The following is a 16,094-nucleotide window of genomic DNA, read 5'->3' as shown; positions in this document are numbered from 1 at the left end:
CTCTTGTATCGGGTATATGTTACCTTTTTCCATCTAACCGGGGAATTGCTCCATTTGTTAAAAGTCTCTCTTTTCAGGAAGGCAGCAGTTAGTTTGCAGTCTAGTCAGTACTAGTTAATATTTTTGCAGAGTTATTTTTAATATCATCTAATGATATATTGATATCGTAAGACAGGGTTTGTAAACCTGCTGTATGCAATACAATTGTCTTGAGAGTTGAGAGTGTGATTCTCCTATTGCATAGGGTATACCTTATATGTCATCAGTCATTTTCTTCTAAGGGAAATTCGAAACAGCTGCTATTTTATTTTTTCTTTAGATTTATTCTAAAACTCGCACCGCAAAATCCATTTTTGCCAAAATAATATAGTTTTCAGGAGATGTCATTGATGAAATATGTTTATTTTTTTTTTACTAAAATTACTTTTGTTCGAAGGGAAAGATCATTTAGGATTGATATCAACTAAAAAATATATCTATTATTTTGGTAAAAAATTAAACTTTTTTAGTGGGAGTTTTGAAAGAATCGCTAGAAGATGAGAGTTTTGACAAAGTTGTATGGAACAGATTGGAGTTGTGACTTTTTTTTTTTTACTTATTAGTGATGAATATTTATTATTTGTATAAGATGATTCACAACATATTAGACTACCTGATTGAAATAGAATGAGCTTAAAACTGACATATAGTTATATTCCTTGGCGCTGGTAATTTTTTTTACTTTCGGTTGTGTCATAACGACCAAGAAAAGAGGGGTGACAATTGTTTGAATATTAGATGACAAGTGAACTAAATTGAGTGAGATGATCGAATTGCCAATAAAAAAGTAAGTAATTGACTAAAACATTTCAAAATGAAACAGATAAACAAAATATTTCAAAATGAAACAGATAAACAAATGACCGGGATGGAGGGAATAAAATGTAACCCGAAATAATTAAATCTGATTCTTTTAATTTTGTGCTATAATTTTGCTTCTATCCATTAGTCAAATATTTTGTTGCACCCTCATAAATACTCTCCTCAATCCCATTATGCCCTAAAACACCTCATTAATAAATACTATACTCCACAGTCCACACACACTAACAGAAATGAAATAATGAATCAATCCACAATTCCACATTATTAAACGCCTATAATCCTCAAAACCGCGTTTCTTTTCTCAATAATCTTCTTCTATCCCTACAAAATCATAAACAATATATTGTGGACCAACTTAGAAAATAATCACCAAATATATATGTTACATATACATTTCCTTTTTTAGCAATCCATGCAATAATAATTAAAGGTAGGTACCCTACAATACTACTACAAAAAGTGTTCCATTACACACTGTTGTCGACGATAAACACCCGAGTTGAAAATGTCTGGAGGAAGCAGCGGTGATGGAAGGACACTGAATCAGACACCAACATGGGCAGTTGCCGGAGTTTGTGCTCTCATTGTTCTTATCTCCATTGTTTTAGAAAAGGGTCTTCATAGTCTTGGAATGGTATTTTTTTTAATATCAGTTTTTTTGTCATTTTTAATGCTTTTCAGTTTCAACTTGTGTTTTTTCTTTGACCCCATTAATACAGTATGAACGTAGTTTATTTGTGATTTTTTTTCCGGATGACGAGGGAACCCATAGCCTTCACTTTTGGTGCGCACCGGGTATAACCCTGAGTTTTTGGGAGCTTTGGTTGATGGGTTTTTGATAAAATGAACTTTTCTGTAGTTTTTGAAGAATCAGAGTATTTAATTTGATCAAAACAAAAGCTTATGTAATGCGGCTTTACACAAGTATATATTGTAAAACGATTTCTTTGATGAAGCAGTGTTACGCAAGAGTAACTGTTTGATCAATTGTTATTTCATTAGGGTATGGTTTTACTAATGTATTGGGGATCTTTAGCTGCCTTTTTTTTTTTTTTTGTAATTACTAACTGAGCAAGTCTCTTGAGAAACCGTTTCACAGTGTCAATACTTGATTTTATTTATAATTTGTTCATTTTATTTGATCAGTTGTTAAAAAAGAAACATAAGGCAGCATTATATGAAGCTTTGGACAAAGTCAAAGGAGGTAAGAATATATAAGACCTTAGTATATACAGCTATACATTTTCATATTCATGATTTTAATTGTTTTTCCATTTAATTTAGTATTAAGAAATGATGTAATTTTTGGCAAAATGTGAGTGATATTATCACTTATTTGATTCATTGTCTATTCTTGTAAGTTGTAGTAACAACTAACAACCTATGTTACTCTGACATTTCACTTTGGTTGCATGTCGCGTAATAGTGTATCCAAAAATCTGAAACTTTGCGGAATATGACCGTGTCCGACACTTACAGCTGAGTCAGAGTAATATAGCTAACAACATAATTATTTTGTTAAATTGCAGAGTTGATGGTTTTGGGATTTATTTCATTGCTATTGACATTTAGTCAAAACTACATTACCGCAATTTGTATTCCTTCCAAGGCTGCAGACACAATGTTACCTTGTTTGCTTAACCGTTCTAAATCTTCTGCGTCCGGTGAAGAGCATGGCCGAAGGCTCTTGTGGGACGACCACCGACGGATTTTAGTTACAAAAGCCTCCAATAATAAGTGCAATGAGGTAAACATTTTTTGGTCTTACTAAGATTTATTGTTGCAATGTTAATTCCTTCCTTTTTTTTTTATCTATTTATAGACAATCCCAAGTTTATTTTATGTCACCTAAGACACGGGATTTTAATTGAGACGTTGGGGTAATGTTGCTGCTATGACATTATTCTTGTTGTACCGACTGTCTTAGAAACTCTTTTTTCCTGATAATCGGGTTTGAACATAAGTTATGACTCATGAGTACTACTACGCGATTCTGTTTACTATTGACATTACGGAATTTAATGCAAATACTAAATGTGTGGACTTGAATTTCTTAATCTTCAAGTTCTGCATTTGAGTTGACAGCAAAAGAGTATTAAACTCTGTAAATCAGATTCTTGGAACCACAAGATTATATATACGGAGTATTTATCAGCATCGGTTCCAATTATAAATCATTGTTTATGTGACGATTTAGGCTTAATAATCTGTAATGTCTCGATCCGGGTTTCTTACTGACTATTTGGACTCAATTATAATAGTCCTGGAAATTGGTAATGGTCGGTTTTTGTTTGGTCTAGGGGACATGTACTCACATGTAGAGAAACTAATTGGGATTATGTTGGCACCAAACCCAAGATTTCCAGCTCCTTTTTTGTTAATTGCTTTCAGAACCTTTTCTTCATAAAAAATTAAGGTCTTCACATCGACATATGACCGCGGTCCCATAGGACGCATTTAACGGCATACTATACTTGGAAGCATAGTATTACAAAGTATTATACATTGGGTCAGAGGTCTGATGTACACAGTTTTATCCTCACGTCGATCAACTATAAAAGTTGTTTCGAGTTATCATTAATGAAAATTGCACTAAGAATTGAATCGACCAATTGTTATTTCACAGTATAAGGCTTTATCTATCATTGTTGTTGTTGTTGCTGTGCTCCTATATCAATGAGCACAATTCAGTGTCATGTTCCTCACCGTACCTTTGTGTTTTTAGTTATTTTTGCGTGTGGTTCTAATGACAGGGGTATGAACCACTGATAGCGGTGGAGGCTGCACATCAGCTACACATTCTCATATTCTTTTTAGCCCTTTTTCATGTTCTATACAGTGCCTTAACAATGATGCTTGGAAAACTCAAGGTACTTATCACCAACTTCTCCAAGTATTCATATCCGAACAACTCCAATGCTTTATAAACACTCATCTTACATTCTGCCTGCTGCTTACTGATGTTTGTACTGTAACTTTGTGTTTCAGATTAGAGGTTGGAAGATCTGGGAACGCGAGACATTAACTCTCGACTATGAATGCACAAATGGTACAAGTCCTCCACACTTTCTTAATCTTGGTTCAAAATTCTCTTACACAATCCAAGATTTGCTGTTTCCACTAACCTAAATTTTTGTATGTTAATCAGATCCGTCGAGATTGAGACTCACTCATGAGACATCATTTGTGAAAACTCACAACAGTTTTTGGGCAAGGACCCCATTCTTCTTTTATGTGGTAAGTAACAAGTGTGAAATGAGTCGGGCAATGGACAATATAGGTCGAGTTACAAATGCCCATTTACCTCTGATCTTTCAATGCTTGACAGGGATGTTTTTTCCGGCAATTCTTCAAATCTGTTACCAAAGCTGACTATCTGGCATTAAGAAATGGCTTCATTACTGTGAGTTATCATCACCACCAAAATTTCGACTTGTATCCGAAAAACTGTAATTGCTGCCTAATCTATATTCCTATACATGCTTCTGCTTTTTAGGCTCACATAGCTCCAGGAGGTAAATTTAACTTCCAGAAGTATATTAAAAGATCACTGGAGGATGATTTCAAAGTGGTGGTTGGTGTCAGGTATATTTCTCGGGTTGCGTCAGATGTTGTCAACCCTATTAGTAACTACTAACCCTTTGTCTTTCCTCTTGTCATACACACAGTCCTGTATTATGGGCATCTTTTGTGATCTTCTTGCTTCTGAATGTGAATGGTGAGCTATCGATTTCTATAAACTACTGATATACGAGTTTATCATCAGATCGAAACTGATTAACTTTGACATTCATTCTGTTTAATAAATGTGCAGGCTGGCACACTCTTTTATGGGCATCCATACTTCCTTTAATTGTAAGAAATTATCTTCCAAGTTGATAGGGTTTCGAAAATACTGAAGAAGTTTTCTAATCATAAAGTTTGATTTAGGCCATTCTAGCTATCGGAACCAAGCTTCAAGCTATACTAACAAAGATGGCCTTGGAAATCACAGACCGCCACTCAGTAGTCCAAGGAATTCCTCTTGTACAAGGATCAGATTCATATTTCTGGTTCTCCAAGCCTCGACTCATTCTCCATCTTCTCCACTTTACTCTATTTCAGGTATTGGACTGTAACAGGTTAATAGCATATACAGATTTTCGCAATTACTCGTAATGAAATAGTATCCAAGTGATCAATATAGAATGAATTTACTTGACAAAAATAAACGGGCAGCCTGTTTAGCGAGTCATTTTGCTTTATTTCCTATAAACGAAAATGATGTACTTTTGTTGATGCAGAATGCATTCCAGATAACATACTTCTTATGGATCTTGGTAATGAATTTACTTTCTTACTTCTTAAAGATACTAATTACAGTACTTATCACGGATCACATTCTAACAGAAGGATTTGACATACAAGTGTATGTGTATTTTTGCAGTATGAATTTGGAAGTGAGTCCTGCTTCCATGATAAACCAGTGATTGCTCTTCTTAAAATTATCATGGGGTAAGTCCTCAGCAAAATTTACTCGCGCGGTTAATATCTAATTATTAAAACTAGTAACTGAAACATGGAATTGCAGGTTAGGTGCCATGGTTCTGTGCAGTTATAGCATTCTTCCACTATATGCCCTTGTTACTCAGGTACAAACGTTGCACCGACTGCATCTATTGATTTCTTTGCATCTTCTACAAACATATAAGCACCATTTATTTCAGTCAAAAATCCTCTTCACATAACAGTGAATGGGGATTAAAAGTATCATAGAAAAATATCGGTTAATTTTGAGGGTGAAAACTGTTGACAGATGGGTTCTCACATGAAGAAGACAATATTTGACGAGCAAACAACAAAAGCCTTAAAGAAATGGCACAAGGATGTGAAGAAGAAGCAAGAGGACAGTGACAAGACACCTCCTCGAATCCTTGAAAAAACAACAAGCCCATTGAAGCGGCCCAGCCTTCACCGTTTCATGAGCACAGGCTGCTTAAGCAATGCTTCTGTCTATGACCGGCTTGATCCATGTGACTATCATGGTGACGAAAGATCAATGTCAGAAACCTTGGTTATAAGACTCGATAATGATCAAGACGAGAATGAGATGACTACAATTCCTAATGGAGACGAAATAACTAGGGCAGTGACCGATGATCCTCAGTTTGGGAATCGGAAGTGATGCTAGCTGGATCAACCGGTTTCTAGCCCCTTAATACAAGCATTAATCTAGATTTAACATTTATTTTCACCTATTACAAAAGGTAGATTTATAGATTACATTAGGGCTGCTTAGATGTTAGGGAGGATTTTTTGTACATTTATGACAACTCAGTATTTTCAAGTAATCAACAGCTGCATCCTTCGCAATTTCAGACCCGATTTATTAGATTTTGAGATCATCTCCAGGTAAAATAAGACTATTGCAGTATTCCCCGGATCATGTCGATTTCAAGAAGCCATTCAAAGTGTTCCAAAATTCGAGTGTATATAATACAACAAATTCGGACATCCTTAATCCATGACCAGCTTGAGCGATTTGTCAGAATTCCGTCAAAATGCAAAACCAACTTGGAGACAGCCGTACTCTGATCAAGATCCGAATATTGCCATAATCCGACCCCTGATTATTATTTGCCTCCATCTGTGGAACCTTTTCAAGTCTGAGCATATATTCCTAGACTACTCGAATATGAGGGATTATTTGAGATGTGCATTTCCATTAACAAAATCATTACTTTCATTAGAAAAATTAAATGAGATAACCAGTTCCATCAAAAATCAAATAGCTTAGCAATACAGAATTTACCATAATATTATCCATACCAAAAACAGGGAAAAATAAAATAATCAAAACCTTGGCTTTCAACAACCAAGTGGTTTATAAGCAGAGGGCTAATTTGAGAATAAACCAATGTGTTCTCTTTGACATTATCCCCTTTCGAGCTGAAAAAGCAAATCTTTACTCAACTCGACTGGACTGGCCATTTTCTCGCGATCCCATCTCTGTAACCTTAAGAAATGACAATTAGCCGAAATTATGAAAATCCTGTCAATCGAGAAGTCATATGTCCTTTGCTGCCTCGGCCTGTCGTGCACCCACGTTAAAGAACTCACTAATAACTTCAAGGGGCATCCCCTTGGTCTCGGGAACCTTCAAATATACAAAGAACCAAGAAATAATGCAAACCACGGCATATATGCCAAACACCCCAGCAAGGCCTATTGATGAGAGCAAAGCTGGGAGGGAATATGTGACAATGATATCTCCGAACCAGAAGGTGAGCGAACATATAGCAATGCAAATCCCACGGACCTTGGTCGGGAAGATCTCCGAGCATAAGATGTTGGGAATGGGCCCAAATCCCATCACGAAACAGCAGAAGTAAACCACTACACTGACAGTAGATAGTGTCGCGTGGATTATGGTGCTCATGGGAATAATGTTCGAAAGAACTAATATGACGAGAGATGCTATCAAGACGGGAAGTGTATTTAGCAGCAGAAACCTGGAAGAGATAGTATAAGAAAAGGATTAGAATTACTGATTCAAAGAATTTTGACAAATGGCGGTCTTGATAATCCCGCTATAAAACTAGCACAATTTATAATATGGGTACAGATTTTGTTATTAAAAAGATGCTTTGATAATGTTCTAGTGTAAATAAGTCTTGCAAGAGACATCCTAAAACATAACGGAGGACGGTTTTGAGTTTCTGATTAATAGTTTGTAAATCGGTTAATGTTTGTGTTTTTAGTTCGGAAAAGCAAGTATAGCAACCAGGTCGAGAAATTTAATAAAAGCTACTGTTAGATTGGAAGTTAAATTACCTTCTTCCAGAGAGATCCATTAACTTCATGGCAACCCCAATGGCAGGAAGCATTAACAATGTTGTCAAAGCACTTATAAGGAGAGACGCCGAGTCCGAACTAAGGCCCAAGTTTGACAAAAGAACATCTACTCCGGCCTGTGAAAGAATTTGAGGAGTGTAGTACAAGACTCCGTTGATGCCTGAGAACTGAATTTATTCAACAAAAGAAAAAAAGTCATGAATCGTGCGTAGTAATATGGCATACAGAATTATATAATGAAGCACAACTACAAAGTCATAGAATGGCTTAAGTATATGAGCAGTATAAGGTAAGATTTTTCAAAATAAATTCCTCTTTCATATGCCCTCCTTCACAGTTAGACCTAGCTAAGCAGACCCGAATAACCTGACCTTAGACCTGAAAACAGAATAATCTACGAGACCCGATTGATCCGGAGTCGGGACCATTGTAGGACCTGGTATTGACTGGACTGAAAACGACTTGGAATTACACGATGGTTTATATACATGACAAATGGTAAAAAAAAAAACGTGCAAAATACACATGATCCGAAAGGTCCCAACTCCCAACTCATACCCGACTGGTAACTACCCATACCATAAATGACCCAATGCCCAAGACAGACCTGAAACCAAAATGACTCGACCTGAATGACCTATTAGCTACGGGTTGGAGAAAGATTTAAAATTGAAATCTTGAAAACAAAACGGTTAAATCTCAGAAACATGAGCTTTTCTATACTATTTCTTTGTAGTAGATCATATCTGTATTAAAAGGATTCCAGTTACCTGTTGAAGTATTTGAAGTCCCATCCCGACAATCAATGCACGCTTGACTCCAGGCTCAAATAGCTCCCTCCAGCTTGGCCCTTTAGTAGCAGAAGCGGACGGCTTAACAATACCTTCTTCAAAAGGAGAATCAACCTTGAAATCCTTGATGGACAGGGCAGACTGACTGACCAATCCAGCAGCTTGGACAAACCGTCCTTCCTCGGGAATTTCAGACTGCAGTGACAGAACAGAGCCGCGCATAGATCCCATGCCGGGTTCTTTGTGAAGATAAACCCTTCTCAGTTCACTTTTCCCATCTTGGCCCTTTTCGGTTCGTTTATATGCTAGCTGCCAACCACCACCAATACCTGCCAAAGAATTTGAATGTATACTTTAGTTGGATATAACTTTGAACGGGAAACGCAAGAGAAGAAACAAGGAATGATTTAAATCTCAATTTAATGTCATTCACCATTTGTTTAGAAGAAGGCATTTGGGGGGGGGGATTTCCTACGTTTGGCTAGCAAAGCGGATAGGAGAGAAATGGAGGGGAGAAAAATGGAGGCATCCATTTTCCATAATACAAGCATATTTTTAAAATCCCTCCCCATAGGAAGAAATTTGGAGGGAAAACACCAACGCTACACATAACCTACATTCCCCTCGCGAATTACATTATCCGAATGACTCGGAATGATTTTTGAGTCGAGAGTTACATTATCTGGATGCTCCGCCATGGTACAAGACACACAATCTGCCTAATGAGTTACTCTTTGGCTCCGCTGGATATAAAGTTGGAAATTGTAATAACTAGGTACACATATCATAAAATAATTTTCAGGACTTCAAATATTCAGATACCTGTGCTGTTCGCTAGATCACCACTATTAGCTTGCATTAGGCTGCTATTCCGTCTCATATTGAGGATGCTGCCACTTGAGGGATGCACCGTATCCTTCTCCACAACAGAGGCATTAGGTGATAGCAATGGAGTTTTAAGATTATCATCAGAATCGCCATCGGCCACATCAGATAAGGCATCATCGCCATCACCACGGCTCTCCACTTCCCAATTTTCATTTCTGCCATTCTCGTCAGTTGCACCATTAAACATGCTCCCAAAATTGGGGAAGATGGCGCTCCGCATGCTTCCTGACTGAGGTAGCTTCTCATGTACACTGCCAAAGAGTGTAACAAGTGGGTCCATCATGTTTGCCATGCTTCCTTGCGGTGCCATGCTTCCCTGCTGTGCCATGCTTCCATAACGAGAAGCTATCCCAAGCATGCTTTGTCCTGTGGCTGGTTTTGCAATCCAAGATTGGCCGTTTTCAGCCCCGTATAGCCTGATTTGATCCTTATCTGTTGTAGCTTCCTCGTCATTGCCAGGGCCTAACATATACTCTTCAATTGTTGTATCACCCCCAGTTCCAAGACCTTCTACGAGCAATGCCATCTCACCTGAAGAACAGCCAAAATATCACAGTTCAGTAAAAATTAGGGGAAAAATTATCCCACGATATATGTAGCTCTCAACACTTATTTTCCACAGAAGTTTAGTTCCAGCTAAAAGCAGCATATATGACATTAAAACAGCTAGACTTGCAGGGATTACATCTCCTACGCCAAAATCTGATAATAAGGGTGAATAAAGAGACAGCTTAGAGTTCTAGACTCTAGATGTCATATGTTCCGCAATCAAAACATTTAACTGAGCACTCAGCAAGAATTTCATCAATCAAGACCGATGTCAAATTTCATTGTGAACTATTGGTCAATATAAGTAGACATAACCACCCCAAATTATTTTAGGAATATTGCTTTGTAGTTGTTTTTTGTTGTTGCATACAGTATACATAACAGAGAAAAATAACAGGATGATCATTATTGTATGTCAATAGCTAGTTAATGATCTATATAGATCAAATAAGCTGATGAAACATTTAAACAAATCTACATAATCTGAAGCAAGGTCTAAATGTTAGATATACTAACCGGTGACATCTTCTCTGCCACGTAATTTTTGTAGGACTTTCTTAGCCTCAACCATCTTCCCCTTGCTGACAAGCCACCTAGGGGATTCTGGCAAGTAAAACACCGTCAATGCAAGATACAAAAGCGAGGGGATTGAAAGAACACCGAGCATCAATCTCCAACTAGGTGCCTCCATCAAAGACATGGCGAAAACCATGCAATAAGAAAAAAACATCCCTCCAGAGCCAGTGAATTGTGGGAGGGTATTTAACCGTCCTCTAATTTCTGGTGGTGCAGTTTCTGATATATAAACTGGGACAAGTGTTACGGCTAGACCAACGCCAAAACCATCAAATAGCCTTCCCAAAAGTAATATATATACATTGGGAGACCATAGCATCACAAGGCCACCAAGGAAGTATAGTAGTGATGAGGCAATTAGCATTGGACGACGTCCAACAGAATCTGAAAGAGGGCCTGAGAATGTTGTGATAACCGTGGCTCCAATAAGGGACATGGCCACAATAAGCCCTTCCAGTTTCGGTTGGCTTTCAAGCATGAATTCCCTCTTGATATAGATAACAGCTCCTGCATTATAATCATAAATAGAAAGCCTCTTGAGAAACATCTCATAGTAATATAACGTAAACAACCCCATATTAACCAAATTGTCTACACATTAACCTATCAACTCAATATAAACTTAAGTTACGGAATAACTAACCCATTATCTGGTTTAGTCTCATGATAAATCTTATCATAACATATCAGATTTTAAGTAAAAAGTAATCTTACACAGGAACTAGAATGTGACGCGATATCGGAGTGTCTGACATGGCTATAAAAATATTTCATGGTTTTGGTCTAAAATAAAGTGTCAAAGTCTCATGTCTAACCATCAGACACACGACACACGTAGCCAAGGTGTAGTGTCAAAGTAACATAGCAGACACCACTGAATATCCAAGGGTGTGAATATGTGATGCATCAAAGTTTTAAATAACACAACCAGCAAAAAGAATAAAAAATGCAGTTACCTGCAATAGTTGCATTATCCCACCCTTGCAACAAGTTGCCCATCGTTGCAGCAAGCGCTGCAAACACAGCTCCTCTCATCTTTGCTTTCACTGAGCTACACTATTCTTAGTCTTTACCCTGAAATTCCATTTAAAAATCGATTAAACATCGACTAACCGTCCTTCCACAACCAGATATCAGATCAAGTCTGCTGCAACATTTACATTAATCACAGCATTCTACCATCAAGCATAATTAACTACAAAGATATCTGCATTCTACCATCAAAGATCATATCTTTATTCGGTACTGAAACTGCAAATATTTCATATGCATTACATATTACATCATACCTTAAATCAAACAAGTATACTACTCCCTCCATCCATTCAAGCCAATTCCATACATTTGAAATTAAAAATACACCTCACATATATTGAACAAATGTATGAATCTGGTTTCAACACGTCGATAATTTTGTAATCTTGGTTTCACCCAGTAAATATCCATAATGCTACAAAAGATCACAGCTTTTTGAGTAGGCAACTGTATAGTTACACTAACACATCAATTACACGAATACATATTGATAACAACATAGCATTAATTAAACAAGAGACCGTATCTATGAAATACTATTTTCTAATCTAAACTCTGAAAAAATTAAAAAAAAAATCATCAGTAATCACCAAATCTTCAACACAAGACCAAAGATCCAATTTTTAATTGGGTATCAGAATCACAAATCAAATAATGTATTTATCAACAGGTTAAGAACATACCTCCCAAATCTATAGAAAAAAAACTTGGCTCAAATCCCACAATTGATCTATTGTTTTTGTTAATTTAACAAAAAAATATGTATGATATTGAACACAATTTATATGGGTATGCACAAAAAAGGGCACCGACTTTATTTCAAAACCCAAGATTTGAGATGCAATAGGAGATCAGAAAAAAACCCAATTATTGAAAAACAAAATCACAACAAACATTGGCGTCTTCCTCAATTATTAGCTGGAAATTAGTGTCAGAATTATGATATGAATCTAAGATTCTAGTGAAACAATAAAATAAAGGAATATACTTTGTGGGTAATATGATGCAACCCTGTAGTATGTCAGGACAATAAAAAAGGAGCGTGCTTTTAAAGAGGATCAAAACTGTAATACTCCGTAACAATTACCAGAGATCTGAAAAACAAACGTCAATATTTAACCCGTCTTAAATTACTTAAGGCGAATATACCCGTCTTAAAAAAACTAGTCGATTGATTTATTATACCCGAGAAATTAGTAGAGATTGCTGTTGTTGTTGTCACGAGTTAGCGAGTCAGAGTAGGAGTGTACCAATAAGAAGGTGTACAGTGATATACAGTTAGGTTGATTCGCGCCACATGTAAAGCGCCAAACGTCCAGGAACATGTATGTCTCTTCAATACAATCAAGATCTCTCTATCTTCACTTTTATATTAATTGCATCCCTTGTCTTGTCTTGTACGGCATTATTTCGGAATGCACATGTAAAGGTGGCCCAAAGGCTGATAGGTCTAACCCGTCCTGGCCCGCTTGATCCGGGGTTCCCACCTACCCATAACCCAGATACTCGGTAGGTCCTCGGTTGGTTCTTTTCTACCTAGTTTGGATTTCGATCGACCTACGCCTAATCCGAGCCTAACCTAATCTAATTCGCACATGTTTGCCGCCCCTCCATTACCGTGGGTTAGTGTTCGGCCAATCTGCCAAATCCGAATTCAGCTCGTGGTTAGGTTACTGATAAGTGCATTTAGCTTTCATATTACACTCATAAAAGTCGTTTTATATGTCATTTCCCCCTCTTTTGCTACTTTGGTATTGCACGTTGTTTTTTGCAGGAAAAGTGTGGAGGTATTTGACCCGAGTTCCAGCTGTCAAGAGAGTTTGGGAGGATGTTTGAAGAAGTTAAGGGTGGAGTTAGACCCTTGGTAATTCGTGATAGTTTGAAAAGATGTTATGAGCTTCACATTGCTCTCCACTTTCAAAGAGTCATAACTTGAGTTATACAAATGATAATAAAGTGATTTAAGTTGAAGATGAAAACTTATCCTCCTAGATTTCCAATGCCACCGAAAATGCTCGATTTGCCCAAAAAAGTAACGAAAAAATGACAGTCTTTTGAAGCTCAGTGTGCATTGTAGAAAATGCGTGACGCTTGTGCTCGATTGACTGACACCTTAGGACAATCGACCAGTTGACCCTTGACACAGAGAATGTTCAGAATTGAAGTCTTCGAGCAAGTTGATCGACATGACTAGATGTGTCGATCGGCTGGGCAGCTGGGCTGATGATGTCGATCAATTGGCACTTGTAGTCAATCGACCATTGCACCTTTTTGGCCGGATGGCTTGGTGATTAGAAGCCCATTAGCTACTCAATTAGTTTAGCTTTTGGATTTTGTATTTAAGTTAGTTGGTAAAACTCCAATTAGGTCATCTTGTTTTCACTGCTAAAAACATTACTATTTTGAACTCATCTCTACTTTTTAGATCTAGAAATTTGTAATCCTCCCTCTCGGGTCTCGGCCACTCTATTCAATTCGGTAATTTAATTGTTTTTTTTGTTTAGCTTTAATTCCTCTCGCTTATTTAGATTAGTCTCTCTTTATTGTTCCTTGTTTATGTTTAATGCCTTTTATCATCTCTTTATCATGAATTCATCTCTTATTCTTATTATTATTGTTACCGTCAATTTGAACATGAGTAGCTCATTCCATTGCTAGGATTTAGGGAATCCATGGATGATTAATGGTTATTAATTAGGTTTATTTATTTATTTATTTATAAGGTAAGAAAACTACATTGATCCTCTAGGGTAGGAGGCGTAGGACCAACCTATTTCATCCTTTCAAATGAGTGAGGTAAGTTGAAGTCACCGGCTTTCAAACCATCTCAAAAGTGTTCATGTCCAATAGAAGTCATAAAGTCAGCAACTTTGTTGGCTTTACGAAAGCAATGTTTAATTATCACTTCATCGAAAAAATGAAGATCTAATTTTACATCGTTAATAATACTAGAAATTTCCCAAGGAATTTGCCAAGTACTACGAATTGAGTTAATAACACATGATGGGGCATATTCTGCACCCGCTGACCAGTCAACATATTGAGCAAGGTCAAAGATATCCACAGCAAGTCAACGGCTTAGACAGCCTAACCGACGCCACCTGTCGGCCTGTCTCTTGTGCCCCGGCGGGGACAACTAGCCAGCCGGGGCACACATCCGCGAACTCATATCCAAGACCCCTCGGCGGTGAGTCAACAGGGCCCGCCGGCCTGCCATGGGTCCCTCGGCCGAGGGGTAGATCAGTCTTTCCACCTGCTAGCCACTTGGCCACTTGGCCACTACGTGACAAAAGGTGAAAGTCTATAAATACTCCTCAACTCTTATTGAGGAGGGGATCCACAATTTAACCTAAGAATCACTATTCATCTGGTAATATCTTCCTTATCTCTCTACACAATACATACTTCGCCAAGTAACAACGACTTCTCTCTAAGTTTACTGACTTGAGCGTCGGAGTGAGTTCGCTCGGTCCAAAGCCGAGCCCTCAGTTTGTTCATCGTTTCAGGAGACCGCAAGGAGGATTCAACCAAAGACGTCATTCTACAAGCACGGGTGGTAACGAATAACTGCTCTGGAATTACACCCGGAACAATTGGCGCCGTCTGTGGGGAAAGATACTAGAAGCTAGTCACATTCATTCCCAAACAAAACAAAAACCCACCCAAAAAGCTAAGAAGATGTCAAAACAACAAGAGGTATTCGTGAATCGACGAAACCGAGTTCGCGCAAGATAATACCGTCCACGCTTCGGGAGTTACGCACCCTCCACCGGCCGGTAATTCAACCGAGTACGGATGCCAATAATACCGAGATACGCCACGCCCGCCAACCAGGTCACCATCATGGGACATGTGGTCGATGCAACGAAACTAAAGCTACTCCTGGACATAATTGGTAGTACGCCGGCTCACACCGTCACACCGACAAGAGCGGCGGAACCCGTCCCAGAGACCAGGGCCTGAATGTGACTCCAAGAGACTTGAATGGAGCACCGGAAGAAGCCGGCCCCGTCAAGACGCCGGAGGAGCCCAAAGTGCTAGTGGTAGACCTAAGTCCGTCACGGACCCGGGAGGACGGCGGCGTCGCCGCAAAGACCGACGAGGCCTCGCCTCGGAGAAGTGAGAGAAGTCCGACTCGCCAGAGTCGGAGAAGAAGCCTGACTCACCAGAGTCGAAGAAGAAGCCCGACTCACCAGAGTCGGAGAAGAAGCCCTTCCCGCCACGGGGAGAGGAGCCGGAATAGGAATGCGAGGAGCCGATCGCCGCGTGTCGTTCGACACGTGGTCGACACCCCCCCCTCAATGCCTACGTCCTTGAAACCGCCGTGCCAACCAAGCTAAAGTTGCCGGCGTTCACATACAAAGGGGATAGCGACCCCACCGATCATGCCGAGGTCTTTGAGTCGTACATGTCGGTGTGGGAGCAACCCGACGAAGTCTGGTGCCGAGTCTTCCCAACAACCTTGCATGGGATGGCTTAGAGTTGGTACAAGGGGCTGCCCGACGGCTCGGTATCTTTATTACGCCGACCTAAGGGACGCCTTCTTAGCCCAATACT

At 38.7% G+C, this 16,094-nt stretch overlaps 2 protein-coding genes across 7 annotated transcripts; one reads left to right on the top strand and one right to left on the bottom strand.

Moving 5' to 3' along the window:
- Positions 1-1,041: 1,041 nt before the first annotated feature.
- On the top strand, positions 1,042-6,221 carry LOC141631301 (MLO-like protein 9). The gene is made up of 15 exons (XM_074443993.1): positions 1,042-1,498; positions 2,011-2,068; positions 2,394-2,611; positions 3,618-3,734; positions 3,853-3,913; positions 4,013-4,101; positions 4,193-4,267; positions 4,361-4,449; positions 4,533-4,582; positions 4,679-4,719; positions 4,795-4,968; positions 5,148-5,183; positions 5,291-5,358; positions 5,435-5,495; positions 5,660-6,221. The coding sequence occupies exons 1-15, from the start codon at positions 1,370-1,372 to the stop codon at positions 6,026-6,028; spliced, it is 1,635 nt and encodes a 544-aa protein (XP_074300094.1). The 5' UTR covers positions 1,042-1,369; the 3' UTR covers positions 6,029-6,221.
- A 341-nt stretch (positions 6,222-6,562) lies between these two features.
- LOC141643435 (monosaccharide-sensing protein 2-like) lies at positions 6,563-12,900 on the bottom strand. Of its 6 annotated transcripts, none has more exons than XM_074452597.1 (7): positions 12,723-12,900; positions 11,459-11,576; positions 10,443-11,009; positions 9,312-9,908; positions 8,469-8,818; positions 7,678-7,865; positions 6,563-7,355 (listed from the first exon to the last, which is right to left on the bottom strand). In XM_074452597.1, the coding sequence occupies exons 2-7, from the start codon at positions 11,535-11,537 to the stop codon at positions 6,911-6,913; spliced, it is 2,226 nt and encodes a 741-aa protein (XP_074308698.1). In that variant the 5' UTR covers positions 11,538-11,576; positions 12,723-12,900; the 3' UTR covers positions 6,563-6,910. The 6 variants fall into 6 exon arrangements, with proteins under 6 accessions (XP_074308698.1, XP_074308700.1, XP_074308696.1 ...); XM_074452599.1 differs by having other exon boundaries at positions 12,788-12,883; XM_074452595.1 differs by lacking the exon at positions 12,723-12,900 and adding an exon at positions 12,625-12,701.
- Between the last annotated feature and the right edge of the window lie 3,194 nt (positions 12,901-16,094).

The sequence above is a fragment of the Silene latifolia genome, chromosome 2, assembly GCF_048544455.1.
Source record: "Silene latifolia isolate original U9 population chromosome 2, ASM4854445v1, whole genome shotgun sequence".
Taxonomy (NCBI): domain Eukaryota; kingdom Viridiplantae; phylum Streptophyta; class Magnoliopsida; order Caryophyllales; family Caryophyllaceae; genus Silene; species Silene latifolia.
This window is presented reverse-complemented; position numbering and strand designations above follow the sequence as displayed.